This window comes from Emys orbicularis, chromosome 1, assembly GCF_028017835.1.
Source record: "Emys orbicularis isolate rEmyOrb1 chromosome 1, rEmyOrb1.hap1, whole genome shotgun sequence".
NCBI classification, from domain to species: domain Eukaryota; kingdom Metazoa; phylum Chordata; order Testudines; family Emydidae; genus Emys; species Emys orbicularis.
Window position 1 is genome coordinate 167,110,027 of NC_088683.1, and position 18,654 is coordinate 167,128,680.

Here is an 18,654-nt window from a genome sequence, read left to right on the forward strand (position 1 = left end):
AGTAATGGATTTCATTGGATCTGCCTTGACTTTTGAGAAATGGCAATACTTAGCCCTTTTAAAGCATTTTCAACGTTAATCATTTGATTCTGAAAATATACTGTCAGATAGGTCAACCTTATTATCCCCATTTTATAGATGCAGAAGTTGAGGTACAGAATTTAACTTGTTCAAGCCAAAGAGGAAGGTTGAGGCACTGTCTGGATTAAACTCAGGAGTTCTTGCCTCATCGTCCTGTTTCTCTGACCACTATACCACATCTCTCAAGACTAATCTTTCCATTTCCTCCTGTAAGCTTTCCATCTGCAAAACTATAATTTCCTGGCTGACGTAAATTCGAGGAGTTCCAAATTCTGGTGTTGCATCTGAAGTTACTTTCTTTATTTCTGGCTTCACAGGCAATTTGCTTTGCAGAAAGGAAGATGGAAAAAGGATGCACTATGGTAATATTAAAAACAACAACAAACCATTAGCCAAGAAAATAAAAGCATCATGTACGTGTGACCACAACATTAATAGTTCATAGTTTCATTTAAAATTGACAGTCAAAGAGGAAACAAGACTTCAGAACAGAAAAAGATTAACATTTATCTTGCATGCACAATTATATGCCATTGTCATATTAACAATAATAGATGTCAATTCTAACATCAAACAAAAATTATTCAAATAGCAGTTAAATCCAGGAAAGGGGGTGGGAGGTAGAAAGCTGTATCTCAAAATGTAACATCAGAACAGTACAGCTCAGCACTCCAAAAGCTGTCTCTCTTCTGTGGGAGTTTTTCAAGGATAACACCAAGTAAAGCTCATTACCGTAGTCTGGTCAGTACAGAGCTCACTTGTAACTATGTTTTTTCAAACTCGCACTCAAATTTTTGATACCAAAAAAAAAAAAAAAAAAAATTACAGAGAGACACCAATAACTTGCAAACCAGATTTCCATGGGAAAATTTTTACCTACTGTTACTTGTAACACCAGAGATTACGAGAACTATAAGAAATTAGACAAAACAATATTTTTTAGCACATGAACTCCTGGGAGTAAGCCAAAACCATTTAGAACATAAGAACGACCATACAGGGTCAAACCAATCGTCCGCCTAGCCCAGTATCCTGTCTTCCAACAGTGGCCAATGCCAGGTGCTTCAGAGGGAAAGAAAGAACAGGTAATCATCAAATAATCCATCCCCTGTCACCCATTCCCATCTTCTGGCAAACAAAGGTCAGGAACACTTCAGAGCATGGTTTTGCATCCCTGCCAATCCTGGCTAATAGCCATTGATGGACCTATCCTCCATGAACATATCTAGTTCTTTTTTGAACCCTGTTATAGACTTGGCCTTCACAACATCCTCTGGCAAAGGGTTCCACAGGTTGACTGTGCGTTGTGTGAAGAAATACCTCCTTTTGTTTGCTTTTAACCTGCTGCCTATTGATTTCATTTGGTGACTCCTGGTTCTTGTATTATAAGGAGTAAATAACACTTCCTTATTTACTTTCTCCACAACAGTCATGATTTTATAGACTTCTATCATATCTCCTCTTAGTCGTCTCTTTTCCAAGCTGAAAAGTCCCAGTCTTATTATTCTCTCCTCTATGGAAGCTGTTTCATACCCCTAATCATTTTTGTTATCCTTTTCTGTACCTTTTCTAATTCTAATATATCTTTTTTGAGATGGGGCAACCAGATCTGCATGCAGTGTTCAAGATGTGGGTGTACCATGGATTTATATAGAGGCAATGTGATATTTTCTGTCCTATGATTCCCAACATTGTGAGGTTTTTTGATTGCCACTGCACATTGAGTTGATGTTTTCAGAGAATTACCCACAATGACTCCAAGATCTCTATCTTGAGTGGTAACAGCTAATTTAGACTTCATCATTTTTTATGTATAGCTGGGATTATGTTTTCCAATGTGCTGTACTTTGCATTTATCAATATTGAATTTCTTTTTCCATTTTGTTGCCCACTCCCCCAGTTTTGTGAGATCACTTTATAACTCTTCACAGTCTGCTTTGGACTTACCTATCTTGATTAGTTTATAATCAGCAAATATTGCTCACCTCACTATGAATATGTTGAACAGTACTGGCCCCAGTACACACACCTGGGGACACCACTATTTACCTCTCTCTATTCTGAAAACTGACCATTTATTCCTACCCTTTGTTTCCTATCTTTTAACCAGTTACCGATCCATTAGAGGACCTTCCCTCTTATCCCATGACAGCTTACTTTGCTTAAGAGCCTTTTGTGAGGGACCTTGTCAAAGGCTTTCTGAACATCTAAGTATACTATATCCACTGGATCAGCCTTGTCCACATGCTTGTTGACCCCCTCAGAGAATTCTAGTAGATTGGTGAGGCACAATTTCCTTTTACGAAAATTATGTTGACTCTTCCCCAACAAATCGTGTTAATCTATGTGTCTGATAATTCTGTTTTTTACTATAGTTTCAAACGGTTTGTCTGGTACTGCAGTTAGGCTTACCAGCCTGCGATTGCTGGGATCACCTCTGGAGCCTTTTTTAAAAATTGGCATTACATTAGCTATCCTCCAGTCATCTGGTACAGAAGCTGATTTAAATAATAGGCTACATACCACAGTTAGCAGTTCTACAATTTCACATTTGAGTTCCTTCAGAACTCTTGGGTGAATACCATCCGGTCCTGGTGACCCATTACTGTTTAATTTATCAATTTGTTCCAAAATCTCCTGTTCCTCAGATTTGTCACCTAAAAAGAATGGCTCAGGTTGGGGAATCTCCCTCACATCCTCAGCCGTGAAGACTGATGCAAAGCATTCATTTAGTTTCTCCGCAATGGCCTTATTGTCCTTCAGTGCTCCTTTAACATCTTGATCGTCCACTGATCCTACGGGTTGTTTAGCAGGCTTCCTGCTTCTGATGTACTTTAAAATTTTTTGCTGTTACTTTATGACTCTTTGGCTAGCTGTTCTTGAATTCTTTTTTGGCCTTCCTAATTATACTTTTACACTTCATTTGCAAGAGTTTATGCTCCTTTCCATTTTCCTCACTAGGATTTAACTTCCACTTTGTAAAGGATGCCTTGTTGCCACTAACTGTGTCTTTTACTTTGTTGTTTAGCCACGGTGACACTTTTTTGGTTCTCTTACTATGTTTTTAAATTTGGGGTATACATTTAAAATGAGCCTCTAGTATGATGTCTATAAAAAGTTTCCATGCAGCTTGCAGGAATTTCACTTTTGGCACTGTACCTTTTAATTTCTGTTTAACTAGCTTCCTGATTTTTGTGTAGTTCCTTTCTGAACTTAAATGCTACTGTGGAGGGCTGCGCTTTGGTATTTCTCTCCTCCCCTTCCACCCCACCCCACCCCCAGGATGTTAAATTTTATTATGTTATGTTCACTATTATCAAGCAGTTCAGCTATATTCACCTCTGATTTTTGGCATTGACAGTAGTTGTTGTGTATAGTCATTTTCAGAGGTTTTTTTTATTGGTCAGTTCAACTTCTGTCTTATGCACTAGTGTGATACCACTCCTGTGCACTTCTGATGGGGAGGAGTTTCTGGGAACACACTTCCCAAAGCCCTGCATGAGAACAGTTAAGCAATAACAGCAAAGTTTGAACTGAAATCAAGGAGGCAGTCATATACAAGAAGGATTATGTGGGGAGACAGGGTAGATTCTAGCATGTTTTTTGCTGCTATTCTCAGGTCGCCCAAAAGACTTAATAAACATCAAAAGGAGAGCAAACTGTTCTAAGTGTTTTTCAAGGAATGTTGAGAGGCTGTGCATACTACTCTCTCTCTCTCTTTTTTTTTTTTTTAAATGATTCTGTGGCACTGTCAAAGTACAACGTGTTCTACCAAAATATTTAAATTTTCTAAAATTAGTCAATTAAAAGAGTCAAGTTACATGTCCCCTTTAAAGACATACATGGCAGCCCAGCAGATAAATTATATCTTGATATACCTAGTGGGGTATATTATTTTCTCTGTGCATGTTTCATTTTAATTTCCATAAATGAAGTTACTCGTGCATCCAGACCACAAAGCCTTCTGTTTACGATCCCAACAAATCTCCATCTGATTAGGGTTGTATGAAGGGATAATCACCAACGTACATTTAGATAAAAAAAACTGTGATGGATAACTTAAGAGCTAATACACTTTCTTAGCAGTCAATACTGAACCGGTGCCTTTGGGAGGATATTAAAGGAGCATTGCAGTTTAGAGTAAGACTAAAACCAAGGCCCCAATCACTATTGGTTGTTATAGAGACTCTATTACTTTTTCTTCCCCTCCTGACTATGTCTCTGTGTACACATCCAGCATCATGACTAACTTCCAAATATATTCTGGTTACCTATTCTCTACAATTATGGATGGAGAAGGTATGCCTCACTTCTTGTCCTAAACTGGTGCTGTTGAGTTTCATCCCAGAGGTGGCAGCACAGGTCCCTGTATAGTTATTTGTCTAGGAATGTTAAGTTTATAAAACAATTTGGGATTATAAGGATGATATCAAGATGTGATTAACTGCCCAGTGGAGAACATACCTTAATGTAAGAGTTCCCATTTTAAATTAAACTTTCGTATCAAAACATTTGTCTGAAAATGCTCTTGGATCTTGTATCTGATGTGCCTTTAATTTTCCTTTCATTCAAATTTGGACTTAATTCTTAAAAAAACGTTTAAAAATAATGCCAAATACTGAGATTCACAATTCTAAAATAAAGTGTTGCCATTCTGTTGGGCAGTGCTGACAGATCCAGATAAAGCCAATACATTATATAATACCTGCGGCATGCTGTTGCTGCTATGATTTTAGAAACCTTTGACTTTCTTTATAAAAGAAAAAAGTAAGCACCAATAAAGATAATACATAGGATATAAAAATAGCCATAACATAGGTATTCCTAAATATTACACATCAATAAGTAGGATTGTAGGGGAGGAAAAAATTATGCATACACATCCCAAGATTGGAAAATAATTAGTAAAGCCAAGCTTTACTGCCATAAACTATAAGGGAATGCAAGACTGACTTTCTTCCGGAAAGAAATACTTAACTCTATTGGTGTCAAAACTCACACCAATTTGTAGGACTTACCAGAAGTGATAAAGCATGTTTCTTTTCTTGTTAGTGGCCAGGCTTTGGCTTTTCTAGTTACTGGGAAGAATGCCTCAGACAGAGTAAGAATCATGATTTCATTTACATTTCAAACTTTCAGCTTAAAATTTTTGTATACATTATACAAAGGAATTTCAAATACATGTCCAAAAACATATTAGGAAGTCTCCTCAAATTGACATCTGTAGAATATTTGCTGAATGACATCTTAAAATTAACTATAAACACATCCATAAGCTTTACAAATACAGAAAATATTTTAGGTTTACACACAGCTTCCAAGATAGACACTAGAATTCTCTTCAAAAATATTAATCTGAAGCTTTATAAAAGTCTCTGTGTGTCTTAGGCACTTAAAATATCTGTCATTTCTATGGCCTGAACCAAAACTCCAGCTACAGCAGCTTCTTCACTATTTGAAGGGAGACCTGTCAAGGTCCAAATTTTATAGGCCGAGGTCCCTTTCTGTTAAATCCTTGAGAACTTGTCCTTTTCAAGGGTTCACTGTGCAGAAACGTTGGTCTGTTTTACTCTTGGTACTTAAAAATATATATTTCATACTTGAACAGACTAAATATGAGAAACAGAGCGAGACGCAAAAGATTACAAAAACAAGGATCTTATGATCTCATTCCTGCCGCAATTAAGATTTCCTCACAACACAAACTTAAAGAGAGCACTTCCCCTACTGTCCCACAAAAATTCCAGTCAAACTATACTAACGTAATATAATACATGAAGATACTGGAAAACCCCACTTATAAAACATATCACATGACACTGTAAAACAATGTGCTGTTAGATATGTTTTGTAAGAGGCAGATAGTCATATGATACTAAATATAATCAGTGCAATCTAACCCAGTGCAATCTAACCCAGCACTTAGGTATGGAGAAGAGTTGAATACGTATGGAGACTCTAACAGGCTATAATATGTGCATTGAAAAAAGTCAATTATGATGAAAAATGAGAGTTTCAAGGATGACAAATATGATTTTTTTTGTAAAGAACAGGCAATTGGCATTTCATATATAAGTGTGATAATAAACCAGAATAAGGTTAATAGCTTATATAACTATAACAGAAGCTCTGAAGACAAGCAGTAATAAGACACTGCTTTGACTCTGTTTAACTACCTAACATTCATGTCTATAAAAACAGCTTCCAAGACCTGTTTTTGCTGGACTGGATTCAGTTAGTGCTCTTGTCGTCCCATGGGATCAAGTACTTGGAATTGTCTGTGAATGCTTTGTCTAAATGATGTATCTATCTTTGACTAAAATGTAACTACATTCTTATGAAATACAACTCAAAATGAAAATAATTCAAATATTTAACCTAATTGGACAGCCTGATGATTTATTGATGATTTCCTGTCCTTCCTGATCACTCTCCAGTAAAATGTATTAGTGTCCTTTAGAGGAGACTTGGCAGGTTAAAAATCACATTAAAAAAAAAAAAAAGGGCAAAAAAATTAGCTATATTATAGATACAACTTAAAGTATTAAACCTCAAAACACTGTACAAAATAAAATTTGCTCGGCACCTTTTATGCTGTTTCAGGACTGACTCAGTGAAGCACAAAAAGTAAGTGCACATTTTCCACCAGGTGTACTGCTTGCTACTGTGAAAAGTCCCACAATACCCTCTAGGTAGTCAAGTCCTGATCCTGCAATGAGCTCCACATAGGAAAACTCCTAGAGAGAACCCTTCAAGGTCCACCCACACCGAGCTCATTGCAGGATCAAGGTCTTAAGTATTTGCAGGAAGGGATTTTCAATCTGTTCAATGAAAACTAACTAGTCAGTTTCATGTTTTTCTTATCAATTTCACTTTCTGGTTGGCTAGTACTGTAGTGTGATGCCTGAATTGCAAACACTACAGGGAAATGTTCACATCCAATCAAAAAAGACAATGAAAATATTTATGATGTTAAGGCAATTTATTTTACTTTTGCCAGCTCAACAACAAATACATAACAGCACTGATATAATCCCATAAATCTCATATTGTATACACATATACTATATGTCTAAAATACAGAAACAAAAACTAAAGTTTAAAGTACACATTAGTTTCACAGTCACCTTCCTAAAATTCTTTTCCAAAAACCAGACAACTATCTTACAATTATGGATGTGAAGAAATTATGAGCATTATCAAAATATTCCATTTTGTATTTGATTTTATCTAGTTAAACAGTATTTTTAAGAAACCTAGATAAAAACCCAAATACAGCTGAAATATTTTAGAAATTTTATTGTAATTTCTACACTGTCCTAAATGTAAGAGGTATGTGTTTTGTTGTGGTTGGTGGTTTTTTGTTTTCCTCTAATTCTGGTAAGAAATTTTAGGAAAACAAACATGAAACCAATGTGTTTTGTATTTTTATTTTTGCCCTGTTTGTATGCATTTCCATTTTTTGACAAACATTATATGTATATGCAACAGGATTTTAAGGTAAGGTAGATACATTATTTAGAGTATTGTGAGGTCCTCTATGCATTTGGTGTTTTCTAAACCCAGGGGAGGATATAATCCATGCCCCAAAAAGCATACATTTTACAAAGACAGATGTAGGAATGGGAATGGGATACAACATAGAAGCAAAGTGATGATAGCTATTGTTTACTTGGGTTGGGGTTTTTTTGCAGGCTGGGGAAGAGATGAATTTGAGGGTACAGGGTACAGAAACACTTGCTTTTTATTCCCAGTAGGTTTTCAAAATTCCATTAAAAAAAAAATTCAGTGAAGGATAATGTTTTCAATATACTGCAGACATCCCTTCCAGATGCCTGACTAGGACTTCAGAATGACCAAACAGACTGGGCCCCAGAGAATTCACCCAGATTAGACATTAAGCCAGGACAGTACCGGTAATATAATTAGCTTGTTCAAATACAGACGCAGAACAGACTTGATCAAAGCTCAATTTGTGTACCTCACTTGACTCTCAGGCCCTTATTCAGCAAAGACTTTATTAAGACTCAGGTGGTCCCTTACTTTAACAAGCAGTCCCAGTAACTAGAGAGATAATGCTATAGAAGAGAATGAAGATACAAACTGGAATGCATATAAAGTACACATATTGAAAGATTTCTGTGACTACTCACTTAGACACCAGTCAACTGAAACATTTAAATTAAAGAAAAATCTGTTAACTAAATTGCATTATAAAATCACTATAAAACAACCACGGAAAAGTTAGAACTGTTTAAGGTTTTGTGGCCAACCACGTCCTCTAGAAATAAAACTTTAAGGCATGTTTTTTGGGCTAAGTAGATATCACCTAATTAAAAGATAATCAGTAATATATTCAACAGCTAATTTAGGTATTACTCATTTGGTCCTTGTCCAGATAGTATCCCTTTAAAAAAGAACGATCAAGCTAAGGAAACAATTTGATAAAGTAAAACCAAGACTAATAAGTTGGAATAAATTCAACCAGCATTATTATAAGATGGCTAACCTCAGGCACACACAAAAGCTGAACGAGTCCAAGTGAAACTGCTAGTTATGCTTCTGTTATAGTTTTGTGTCTATGGCAACACCAAATCATCAACTGAACTTCACTACTAAAGCACTCAGAGGTAGGGGTGGGGAAGACAGGGAGATTTACAAATACAAGTTGTAATATATAAAAATGAAAGAGTCATTAAGCAGAACTTTTTTTTAAATACCAACAATGTAGTAATAAGTCTTTGACTCTGCTGCTCCTGCCATTTTGAGCAGACTTCCTGTATTCATCTGCCTTATCAACCCACTGTCATTTCTCAAAATTCATTTAAAAAAATTCTCCCCTTGCCAACGCCTTTTAATGTCCATTTCCCAATTATATTATTAAAAACTCTGTAAATAATTTGACAATGTTTGTAAGAATGATTCCATATAAGTTAAGCTTACTACATTTTATTATTATTGTTCATGCTGTCAATTTTGCACATAAAGAACTTCACTGCAAGAGCAATGATTTATTTGCTGTAACAGAATAAATACCTTGGGTACAGTGAATGTGCTGTGAGAAATTTTGTACAGCCAATGTCAGAAACCTCTACTCACTGCCACCATTACAAAGGGACAAGTACCAGATCAACCTAAATAGTGTCAGCAGCTTTCTACTACCATGTAAGAATCCAGGCTCTATTACTGCCAAATGGGTAGGTGTTGCTGAGACTGCATGCTAAGCCCTCAGGACTATGTTCCTCAAGTCACTGAACAGCTTATTAAGGAGCAGCATGTATGGGAGTACCACCTAGTTCTTCCTGAATGAGATGATGATGGTGGTAACATGGGCCTTTTGAAAGAATCCTGCCGCATAATCTCTTTTTTCCTAATGAATGTTATTTAATATATATATTACACGCACAGAGACTTGGTGTGCAGAGATTCTAGTATTTGTGTTTCTATTATGTTTTTTGTTTCTACTTATATTTTTCACATGCTTTTTTAACGCTTCAAGGAGCTTACTTTGTGGGTCAGAAATAAGTAAAAAGAGCTGATGGAAAGGAGGCAGAAATAGTGAAAAGGTCAGGTTACATTTTATTTCAGCCCCATCAATAGCTCAGAGACAAAGAAGAAAGGTCCATGAAAAGATCCAAATACTAAGATATTTGGGTTTATTCCGGTTCCTGCAGGACACAAATGCACAGTCCTAACATACATCTTTTACCACTGAAATATCCTGCATCTCATAAACAAGGAAAGATTATGAATCTATACTTGAGCTACAATAGTTACAGGTAAAACCTGATTTTAGGAAAATCTCAAGGAACACCTCAAGCCTTCACGAAAAGGCAAGGTTTCATACTATGACTTTCAGATACACCATCAGACCTGAGTTTTGGACAAGGAATTTGGGATTTTTGAGGTGCAAAACAACAACTACCAACCTAAGCATTTACCTGTTTACAGCAGAATTAGACTGCTACAAGATGGCAAGGATCCCTTTTCACTTAGAAATGGCTGACACACTGTTTTTGTATTAATTTAGCTATATCAGTTGTTACACTGACATAATTAAATCAATGCAACCCCTTACTATGGACATCCACACTAGATTGTAGTACTGATTTACCTAAATCAATTTCTAAATAACCAATACAGCTAAATAGCTATATAAACAGTGTGTGCAGACCAGACCTTAGGAACCAGACAACTGAATTTTGTTCTAGAGTGGGGTGTCTGAAGCTTGCCCAATTGATGGAGTTGTACTGGCAAATGCAGAAGCCTGAAGGCTGTACTGTACCTTTATTGCAGAAACAGTTAGTAGAGCCCAAAGATCTGAATAAGCAACATGGACTGGCATCTCTGGTTAAAATGAAGCACTTAATGTGAGGACTTCTAGTCTCTGTAGCCTTTTCCGCTGCACGACAAAGTCAGGCAGCCTCAGGTTACATCATAGATTGCACTTTGTTCACCTCTACTCTAGATGGTATCATAATTCTAAACACATGTATTTTGAAAAATCCACTAGAAAAACTACTACAAAATAAAACAAACATACTTTGTGTTTTTCAGATTGAAAAAGCTGATTGACCAAGAAACAGCCTATCAGGCAAAAAAAGAGAAGGAAAACAACGAGAAAATAACTAAATTGAAAGAAGAACTGACAAAACTGAAATCATTTGCTTTAATGGTGGTGGATGAACAGCAAAGACTTACAGAACAGTTGAACCAACAAAGTCAAAAAATCCAAGAGCTAATCACTACTGCAGAGCAAGTACACGAGAAACTCACCATCGCTGAAGCAAAAGCAGAAGAAGAGAAGAAGAAAGCCATCAGGCTGGAAGCAGAATTGCAAGTGCAAACCAATAAGATTTCCCAAGAACAAGAAACAATGATGGCCAAACTAACCAATGAAGACAGCCAGAATCGCCAGCTTCGGATAAAATTAACAGCACTCACTCGACAAATTGATGAATTAGAGGAGACTAATAAGTCTTTACGAAAAGCAGAGGAAGAACTGCAAGACATAAGGGAAAAAATTAATAAAGGAGAATGTGGAAATTCCACTCTTATGTCTGAAGTAGAAGAATTACGGAAACGTGTCCTGGAAATGGAAGGTAAAGATGAAGAGCTCATAAAAATGGAAGATCAGTGTAGAGCGCTTAATAAAAAATTAGAAAAAGAAGCAGAACAAAACAAGAACATTAAAGCAGAAATTGACAAACTCAACAAAAGAATTATGGAGCTGGAGAAATTAGAAGATGCTTTCAACAAGAGCAAACAAGAATGTTACTCTCTGAATTGCAATCTAGAAAAAGAAAAAATGTTAACAAAGCAATTGTCTCAGGAACTGGAAGGCTTAAAAGCTAGAATTGGAGAGCTTGAAGCCATTGAAATCAAGTTAGAAAAAACAGAATTCACACTCAAGGAAGATTTAACTAAACTGAAAACATTAACGGTCATGCTTGTGGATGAAAGAAAGACAATGAGTGAAAAAATAAAGCAAACAGAAGAAAAGTTACAATCTGCAACTTCCCAACTTCAGGTGGAGCAAAAGAAAGTGATGTCAGTTACAGAAAAACTAATTGAGGAAAGTAAAAAGGCACTGAAATCAAAATCTGATGCAGAGGAAAAAATGTCCAGTGTAACAAAGGAAAGGGATGAACTGAAAAAAAAACTAAAAGCAGAGGAAGAGAAAGGAAATGATCTCTTTTCCAAGGTAAATATTCTAAGGAAAAGGCTTCAGTCACTAGAAGTCACTGAAAAAGAGTTTCTTAAAAATAAACTCAAAGAGACAACTAAATCAAGCACATCCTTACAGCAGGAGAACAACAAGATTAAAGAACTTGCCCAAGAAGTTGAGAGGCTGAAAAATAAGCTGAAAGAAATGAAGGCCATAGAGGATGATCTCATGAAAACTGAAGATGAATTTGAGTCTCTAGAGCGAAGATACATCAATGAACGAGACAAAGCTAAATTTCTATCCGAAGAACTGGAGGTTGTGAAAATGGAACTGGCTAGGTATAAATTAGTAGAGAAGGCCGAGTCCAACCAAGAACAGTGGCTTTTCAAAAAACTTAAAGAAGAAGCAGCAAAGTCAGGGCACCTGTCTAGAGAGGTAGATGCATTGAAAGAGAAAATTCACGAGTACATGGCAACAGAAGACCTAATATGTCATCTTCGGGGTGATCATATGGTCCTACAGAAGAAACTCACCCAGCAAGAAAACAAAAACAGGGAGTTAGCAAGAGAAATTGATAGCCTTACCAAAGAATTAGAGAGATACAGACGCTTCAGTAAGAGCCTTAGACCGAGTCTTAATGGAAGGAGAATTTCTGACTTGCGGGTTTTCTCTAAAGAAGTCCAGACAGATCCAGCAGACAATGAACCACCTGATTACAAGAGCCTTGTTCCTTTAGAACGAGCAGTCATAAATGGGCAATTGTATGAAGAGAGTGATAATGAAGACGAAAACAATGATGAGGAGCAAACAGTGTCTTTCAAATGCAATTCATCCGTTGCAAATGCAGTAAACAAAAAGTTATGGATCCCACGGATGAAGTCCAAAGAAAGCCATCCTCAAAATGGAAAAATTCATGACAAACAGAATGGAAATTGTGCACAGCCACGAGACTTAGTTCTAAGTCATACACCTGGTCAGCCTCTTCATATAAAGGTTACACCAGACCATGGACAAAACACAGCTACCCTTGAAATAACAAGCCCTACTACAGACAGTCCTCACTCTTACACTAGTACAGCAGTTATACCCAACTGTGGCACACCAAAGCAAAGAATAACCATTATTCAAAATGCCTCTTTAATGCCTTTAAAATCAAAAATAGCTGATGGTTACATGAGTCCAGAGCAAGCCGTGCCACCTATCACATTGGCTACTTTTGCAAGATCTCAAACTCCTGAATCATGTGGCTCAATAACTCCAGAAAGGACAATGTCTCCGTTGGCTCTGACAGGTTCTTCAAGTTCTCCAGAACAAATGCTTTCTCCAGAGCCTTTGGAAATTGGTGCCAAGCATACTCTTTTTAGAGTATCCCCAGACAGGCAATCGTCATGGCACTTTCAAAGATCTAACAGCACTGGTTCAAGTGTAATAACTACTGAGGATAATAAAATCCATATTCATTTAGGAAGTCCTTATGTTCAGGCTCTTGCTAATTCAGCAAAACCTTGTACTCCAATTCAGGATAACAGAACTCCAGCACTAACTAATGGAACACCCAGTAAGCCTACTAGTAAAATCACAAGCAGTATCACAATCACACCAACAGCCACTCCTCTCCCACGGCAATCACAAATTACAGTAAGTAATGTCTATAACTGATCCCCATCCATGCTGACTCCTTTACCAGCAACCCATCCTATTTTTCATTCCAGCAAGAATAATTTGGAAACCCCCCCTTTATTTTGGAAGAGATCTGTGCATGAACTGTACAATGCTATTTGGAACTAACGTTAAGTTTTGCCTGCTTAGTCATATCAAGTGTGCACTTACTGTATATCTTTTCACTGAAATATCTTTATGTAAAATATTTAGTCTTCCACTTGTATAAATGCATCTTTATGTATTTCCATTTTCCATAACTCACATTACTTTTGATTGCAAGGTGTATTGGTGAAATATTTTAACATTACAAAACAGTAAATAATTGGTTGTTTTTACCATTGCTTGCAGAATTATTTGTTCTTTTGGTGTGTGTGTGTGTGTGTGTGTGTGTGTGCGCATTTTGTATTTTTGCATGTATGACAGACTTTTATTTTAATCCTTGAAATGCCTGCTAAATACAGATAAGAACTATTTCATTACCTTTCTTCTATTCCCCAATTTTTCCTAGCCTTATTACTCAAATTATTATTTTTAGATCAAACACACATAAAATCACATGTACAGTACCAATTTTAAGTTCATGATGCATAAATCACATGTTTTGGGGCATGTCAATCACTGGGGATTTTGAGAGTGTGGATTTTTTTTAAACACTTTGTCATTTTGTTAAAACTCAATCTGTTTCCTCCTTCAAATCTTTCCTTTGTAATTGGGTTGAGTTGAGAAGTTTATATCACAGAAATATTTTCTTTTTCCGTAAGGTAAGCTCTTAGTCTACATTAAAAATACTAACGTTTAAAGACCTTGTAAGAATATGAACAGCAACATTTACATTTTAAAAAGACCAACCAGAAGAATGGCTCCACAGCATGATTTTATTATTCAAAGTAGGAGGGAAGGAGGCAGCAGGGTTGGAACCCAGATTACAGTCCATCATTCTACATATTAGTTAGGCACAGTGAAGAAAAGAAAGCAAAATGAATGATAGGACACCTTATAGTTTCTGAAATGATAAAATAAGTTGGTTACAAAAAATGAGAATACTATAGTCCAGCTATTTGAATTTATACATCCCTCCAGACACAGTACAGACACTAATAATACAATTCCGCTATTTAGACAAAACTGTGTCACACACCACAGTGATGGACGCTATATTAGTGCATATAATAATAAATAATGACAATAGTATAAGCAATGCTGGCCTCAATTTGTCTGTATACCAAGAGTAAGAAGCAATCAATGCTAACCTCTTGGAGAACATTACATACAGTGACACCAGAGCTTCATTTTGAATTATTTATAAGGCCGAAAGGTCTTGAATTCACTTCCCCAAAACCTCTTTCTCTAAATAAAGAGCTACTACTGAAATTCACTCTTTTAAAAACAGCTTTTTAAAAAGTTAAACATCAATTTTAATTATGCATTTAGAAAACAAATCTTTTCACCACTTTGCTAATCATCACAAAGAGATTTGTGCACAAATAGAAGCTCTCTACTTCATACATCACAGCTCAAGATGAATTGGGCAGAATAAAGATAATCTTTTCCATGATTATGAACTGTGATATTAATTGTCCTTCAACACTGATTCAGCAAAGGACTTTAAGCACGTGCTAAAGCTGAATGGGGAGCTAATGATTATGACAGAAGACAATGGCTGATTGTAAAAGGAAAAGTTTCTATTTAGAAAACACAAAAATTTATCTTGATAATCAGCAATGATGGAAAAAGAAATAAAAGTAAGGTCCATGGGAGTTTCAATTAAATCATTTTTTTAAGAAGTGCACCAGAGTATTGCAACAGCATTTTTTAAAAGATTTAAACTATACAAGATAGTGTGAGCCCAACCCAATCTCGCTTACAGCCTGATCCAAAGTGGGCTTTGGATTAAGCCCTTTGCTCCTGTTTTACATCCATTTAACTCCAATTACTTCAGAAAGCTGAACTGAGTGGAACCAGAATCAGGCTCAGCATGTGATGTTCCTTAAGGCTCTTATCCTGCAAGGTGCTTATTGACTTCAGCATCCACTGACTTCAATGGGAGTTACTTATCACTAGGTGTTCAGCATCTTGTAGAATCAAGACCGAAAGGAGCATAATCTTATATGACGGTAATAACATACCCTTTATTACATTTGGCTTTAGCATTCTTTTCTGCAGTGCCAATCCAAAATGGACATTAGATCTCTACGTAACTAATTTTCAACATACACTGTTAAGATCCTGTAGGTATGCACATTTTACAACAGTGCATAACTCTGCAGTAATCACCAATCTTCTGTTAGCAGACATTTGAAAATACTGAAAATGCCAGAGTCCTTTAAAAAAAAATCCTATTACTGTCCTCATACATTTAGCGTCACATTTTGTTTTTATTTTAAAATTATGTAGAAAACAAAATATTCTGGTTTGCATCTGCAATCTAACCAGATGCACAGAAATTAGTTGATTAACAACAACTAGGCAGTAATCTGTTACAATGTCTTTCAAAAAAACCTAACTATACAGCAAGAATTAGATTTAGTCATTTCTTGTCCTTTGGACAGTTGCCCTGTTCTTCTGAACAAGAGTTCTATGTTAAGTGAATTAAAAGACCTAGACCAGAGATCACACCATTAAAAAGTTTAATTATTCAACAGGATAGTGCTTATTCTGCCTTGTTCATTTTTTACTAAGAGACCATTTTCACTACAGGAAAATATTTTTTAATTAACAAAAGCCAAAGGAAACAGCCATAGGATATTACTTTCACAGAAAAGTTGCATCAAACTTGCCTGTGAGAATCTTTGTCACATTTCCCATAACAGTATACCTTTTGATTAAGATCAACAGATATGCCCTCTGCCAAAGAGACTAAACATATCATACTTGCAGGGTCATGGACTCCGAGATGTATTTATTTTTGCCATTGACTTACACAGGAGCAAGATGGAGCAACAACTTCAATTACAAGTCAGGCTTTCAGAAGACAAACTGTTCACTTTTCTCTTATTCCAAAGAGCTGATCAGTAGTGCATGAGGGAGCAAATGCATTGCTGGATATATTTACAGACTGTAGCATAATTCATTTTAAATAACTTTCTTAACTAAAAGAAGGTAGCTTTAAGGTTGTCACAAAGAAAGGAATCATTGTCTAGTGGTTGAAGGCACGGCTACTACTTCCCTATGTCATCTTGGGCAAGTCACTTCACCTCTCCAGCTCTCAATTTTCCCATCTCTAAAACAGGCATGATAATATTTACCTACGTCACTGGTGGGGTGGAGGATGAAGCTCAGTTAATTTATCTATAAATTGCTTTATGAGCCCTTGATGAAAGGTGCTATATTAAAAGGTCAAAGTATTATAATATTAAAATACAATAATGAATAACAATATAGCAAATATAAAGCAGTTTTCATGAGAGGATCTCAAAATACTTTACAAAAATAGGGTCAGGATCACTATTTCATTTTGCAAGTGGAAACTATCTTTTGTGTTTTTCCAGCAGCTAGCACAACTAAGCCCCAAACCTGAGAAGGGCCTTTAAGTACTACTGTAATAATGCAAATAAATAATAATAATAGTGAAAGTATGGATACAGAAAATGTTAACCCGGCTGGATCAGATTAATTGAATCTCTGGAACAGAACACCATGCCATGCTCAAAGCACAGACTGTTTTGAAGGGGGAAAAAAAAATAAGTAGACCTAGACCACATCAACTGAATATTTTGCTAACCAAAACACAGACTTGCATGTCATGCATGTGTGTCAGACAGAGAAAGAGAAAATGAAAGACTTCAGATTTTGTGTAATGGCCACTGAGCCAAGGTTTTGAAGAAACTTTGTTGTTCTTTTATTTATAAAGTAATTAAAAATAATTAACTTGGGTGCAGATGTTAAAAATGGACATAGCTGTGGATAAATTGTTAGCATAATATTAAACCATACTAGCACCACAGGAAATGGAACAATCTCTAGCGTGAAAGAGGAAGTGGATAGATTTGGTGACCTTCTTCCTTGTACCATGTATAGATTCCCTGAGATTGTCACTGACTCTCTTCCATTCTATCCTTACTTCTCTTTCCATTTTTAACTGTGCCTTTGTTGTGAGAAGTCAGAACAAAAATAAGAGTAGGGTTCTTGTTTTTAAAGATTACCAGAAAAGTGCAAAAAAAGTTTAAGCCTTTTATTGTGCTTCATTATTGTGTATGAAGACTATCAAAGAGCTTTTTAAATATTTTGTTCTACATAATTACAATAGAAAGTGCAGATCTTTTTGTTGGAAGATTTCAGCAAGATTTCTGGAAGTACGATATCACATGAGGTTGTAACCTTAAGTGCGGCTCTCCCTCTACACAGCTGAGGGGAGGGGAATATTCTCAGTCTTGAAAGGGGAAGAGAATAGGGGTTGCCTAGTCTTAGGGTACATCTACACTGTAGCTGGGGGGTATAATTCCAGGTTGCGTAGGTGTATACACGCTAGCTTTGATGAAGCTACTGTGCTAAAAACCACAGTGTAGCTGCAGTGGTGCAGGCAGTGACATGGATTAACCACTCGAGTACTTCCTGAGGGTCACAAACAGGACTGCACTCGGGCAGCTAGCCCGTACTGCCATCCACATTGCCACAGGTAAACTGTTGTTAGATTGTTAATAGGCAGCAGATTTAAAACAAACAAACAAAAGGAAGTATTTTTTCCATACAACTCACAGTCCACCTGTGGAACTCCTTGCCAGAGAATGTTGTGAAGGCCAAGACTATAACAGGGTTCAAAAAAGAACTAGACAGGTTCATGGAGGATAGGTCCATCAATGGCTATGAGCCAGGATGGGCAGGGATGGTGTCTCTAGCCTCTGTTTGCCAGAAGCTGGGAATGGGCGACAGGGGATGAATCACTTGAGATTACCTGTTCCATTCATTCCCTCTGGGTCACCTGGCATTGGCCACTGTCGGAAGACAGGATACTGGGCTAGATGGGCCTTTGGTCTGATCCAGTATGGCCGTTCTTATTGTCTCAGTTGGGGAAAGAGAGAAAACTACAACTCAGGTTTACAGCCTCAAACAGCATCTCACAATTCAGACTTTCAGAAGATCTTGCTCACATTCTCTACCGAAAAAGAGACCCTGACATTTCTAAAGTTAAAATCAAACTGTATGAGCGCACGCGCGTGCCAGAGGGCGGAAGCAAGCTTGAGGCTATTCTTATACGTCACAAGGAAGCAGTAAAGGACAAAAAAACAAGACAGGTTGCTCTGTTC

At 36.6% G+C, this 18,654-nt stretch overlaps 2 protein-coding genes across 3 annotated transcripts in view; one reads left to right on the plus strand and one right to left on the minus strand.

The window, feature by feature from the left end:
* Window positions 1-18,654, minus strand: part of CMSS1 (cms1 ribosomal small subunit homolog) — a 366,127-nt gene that overhangs the window by 322,623 nt on the left and 24,850 nt on the right. The window lies entirely within an intron of this gene.
* Window positions 1-18,654, plus strand: part of FILIP1L (filamin A interacting protein 1 like) — a 121,812-nt gene that overhangs the window by 92,614 nt on the left and 10,544 nt on the right. The window contains exon 5 of one of the 2 annotated variants that reach the window (XM_065420452.1): window positions 10,639-13,408. In XM_065420452.1, coding sequence (XP_065276524.1) covers window positions 10,639-13,408 — 2,770 coding nt within the window. Of the gene's footprint in view, window positions 1-10,638; window positions 13,409-18,654 lie in introns of those variants that run through there. The other variant, XM_065420446.1, reaches the window with a different exon arrangement.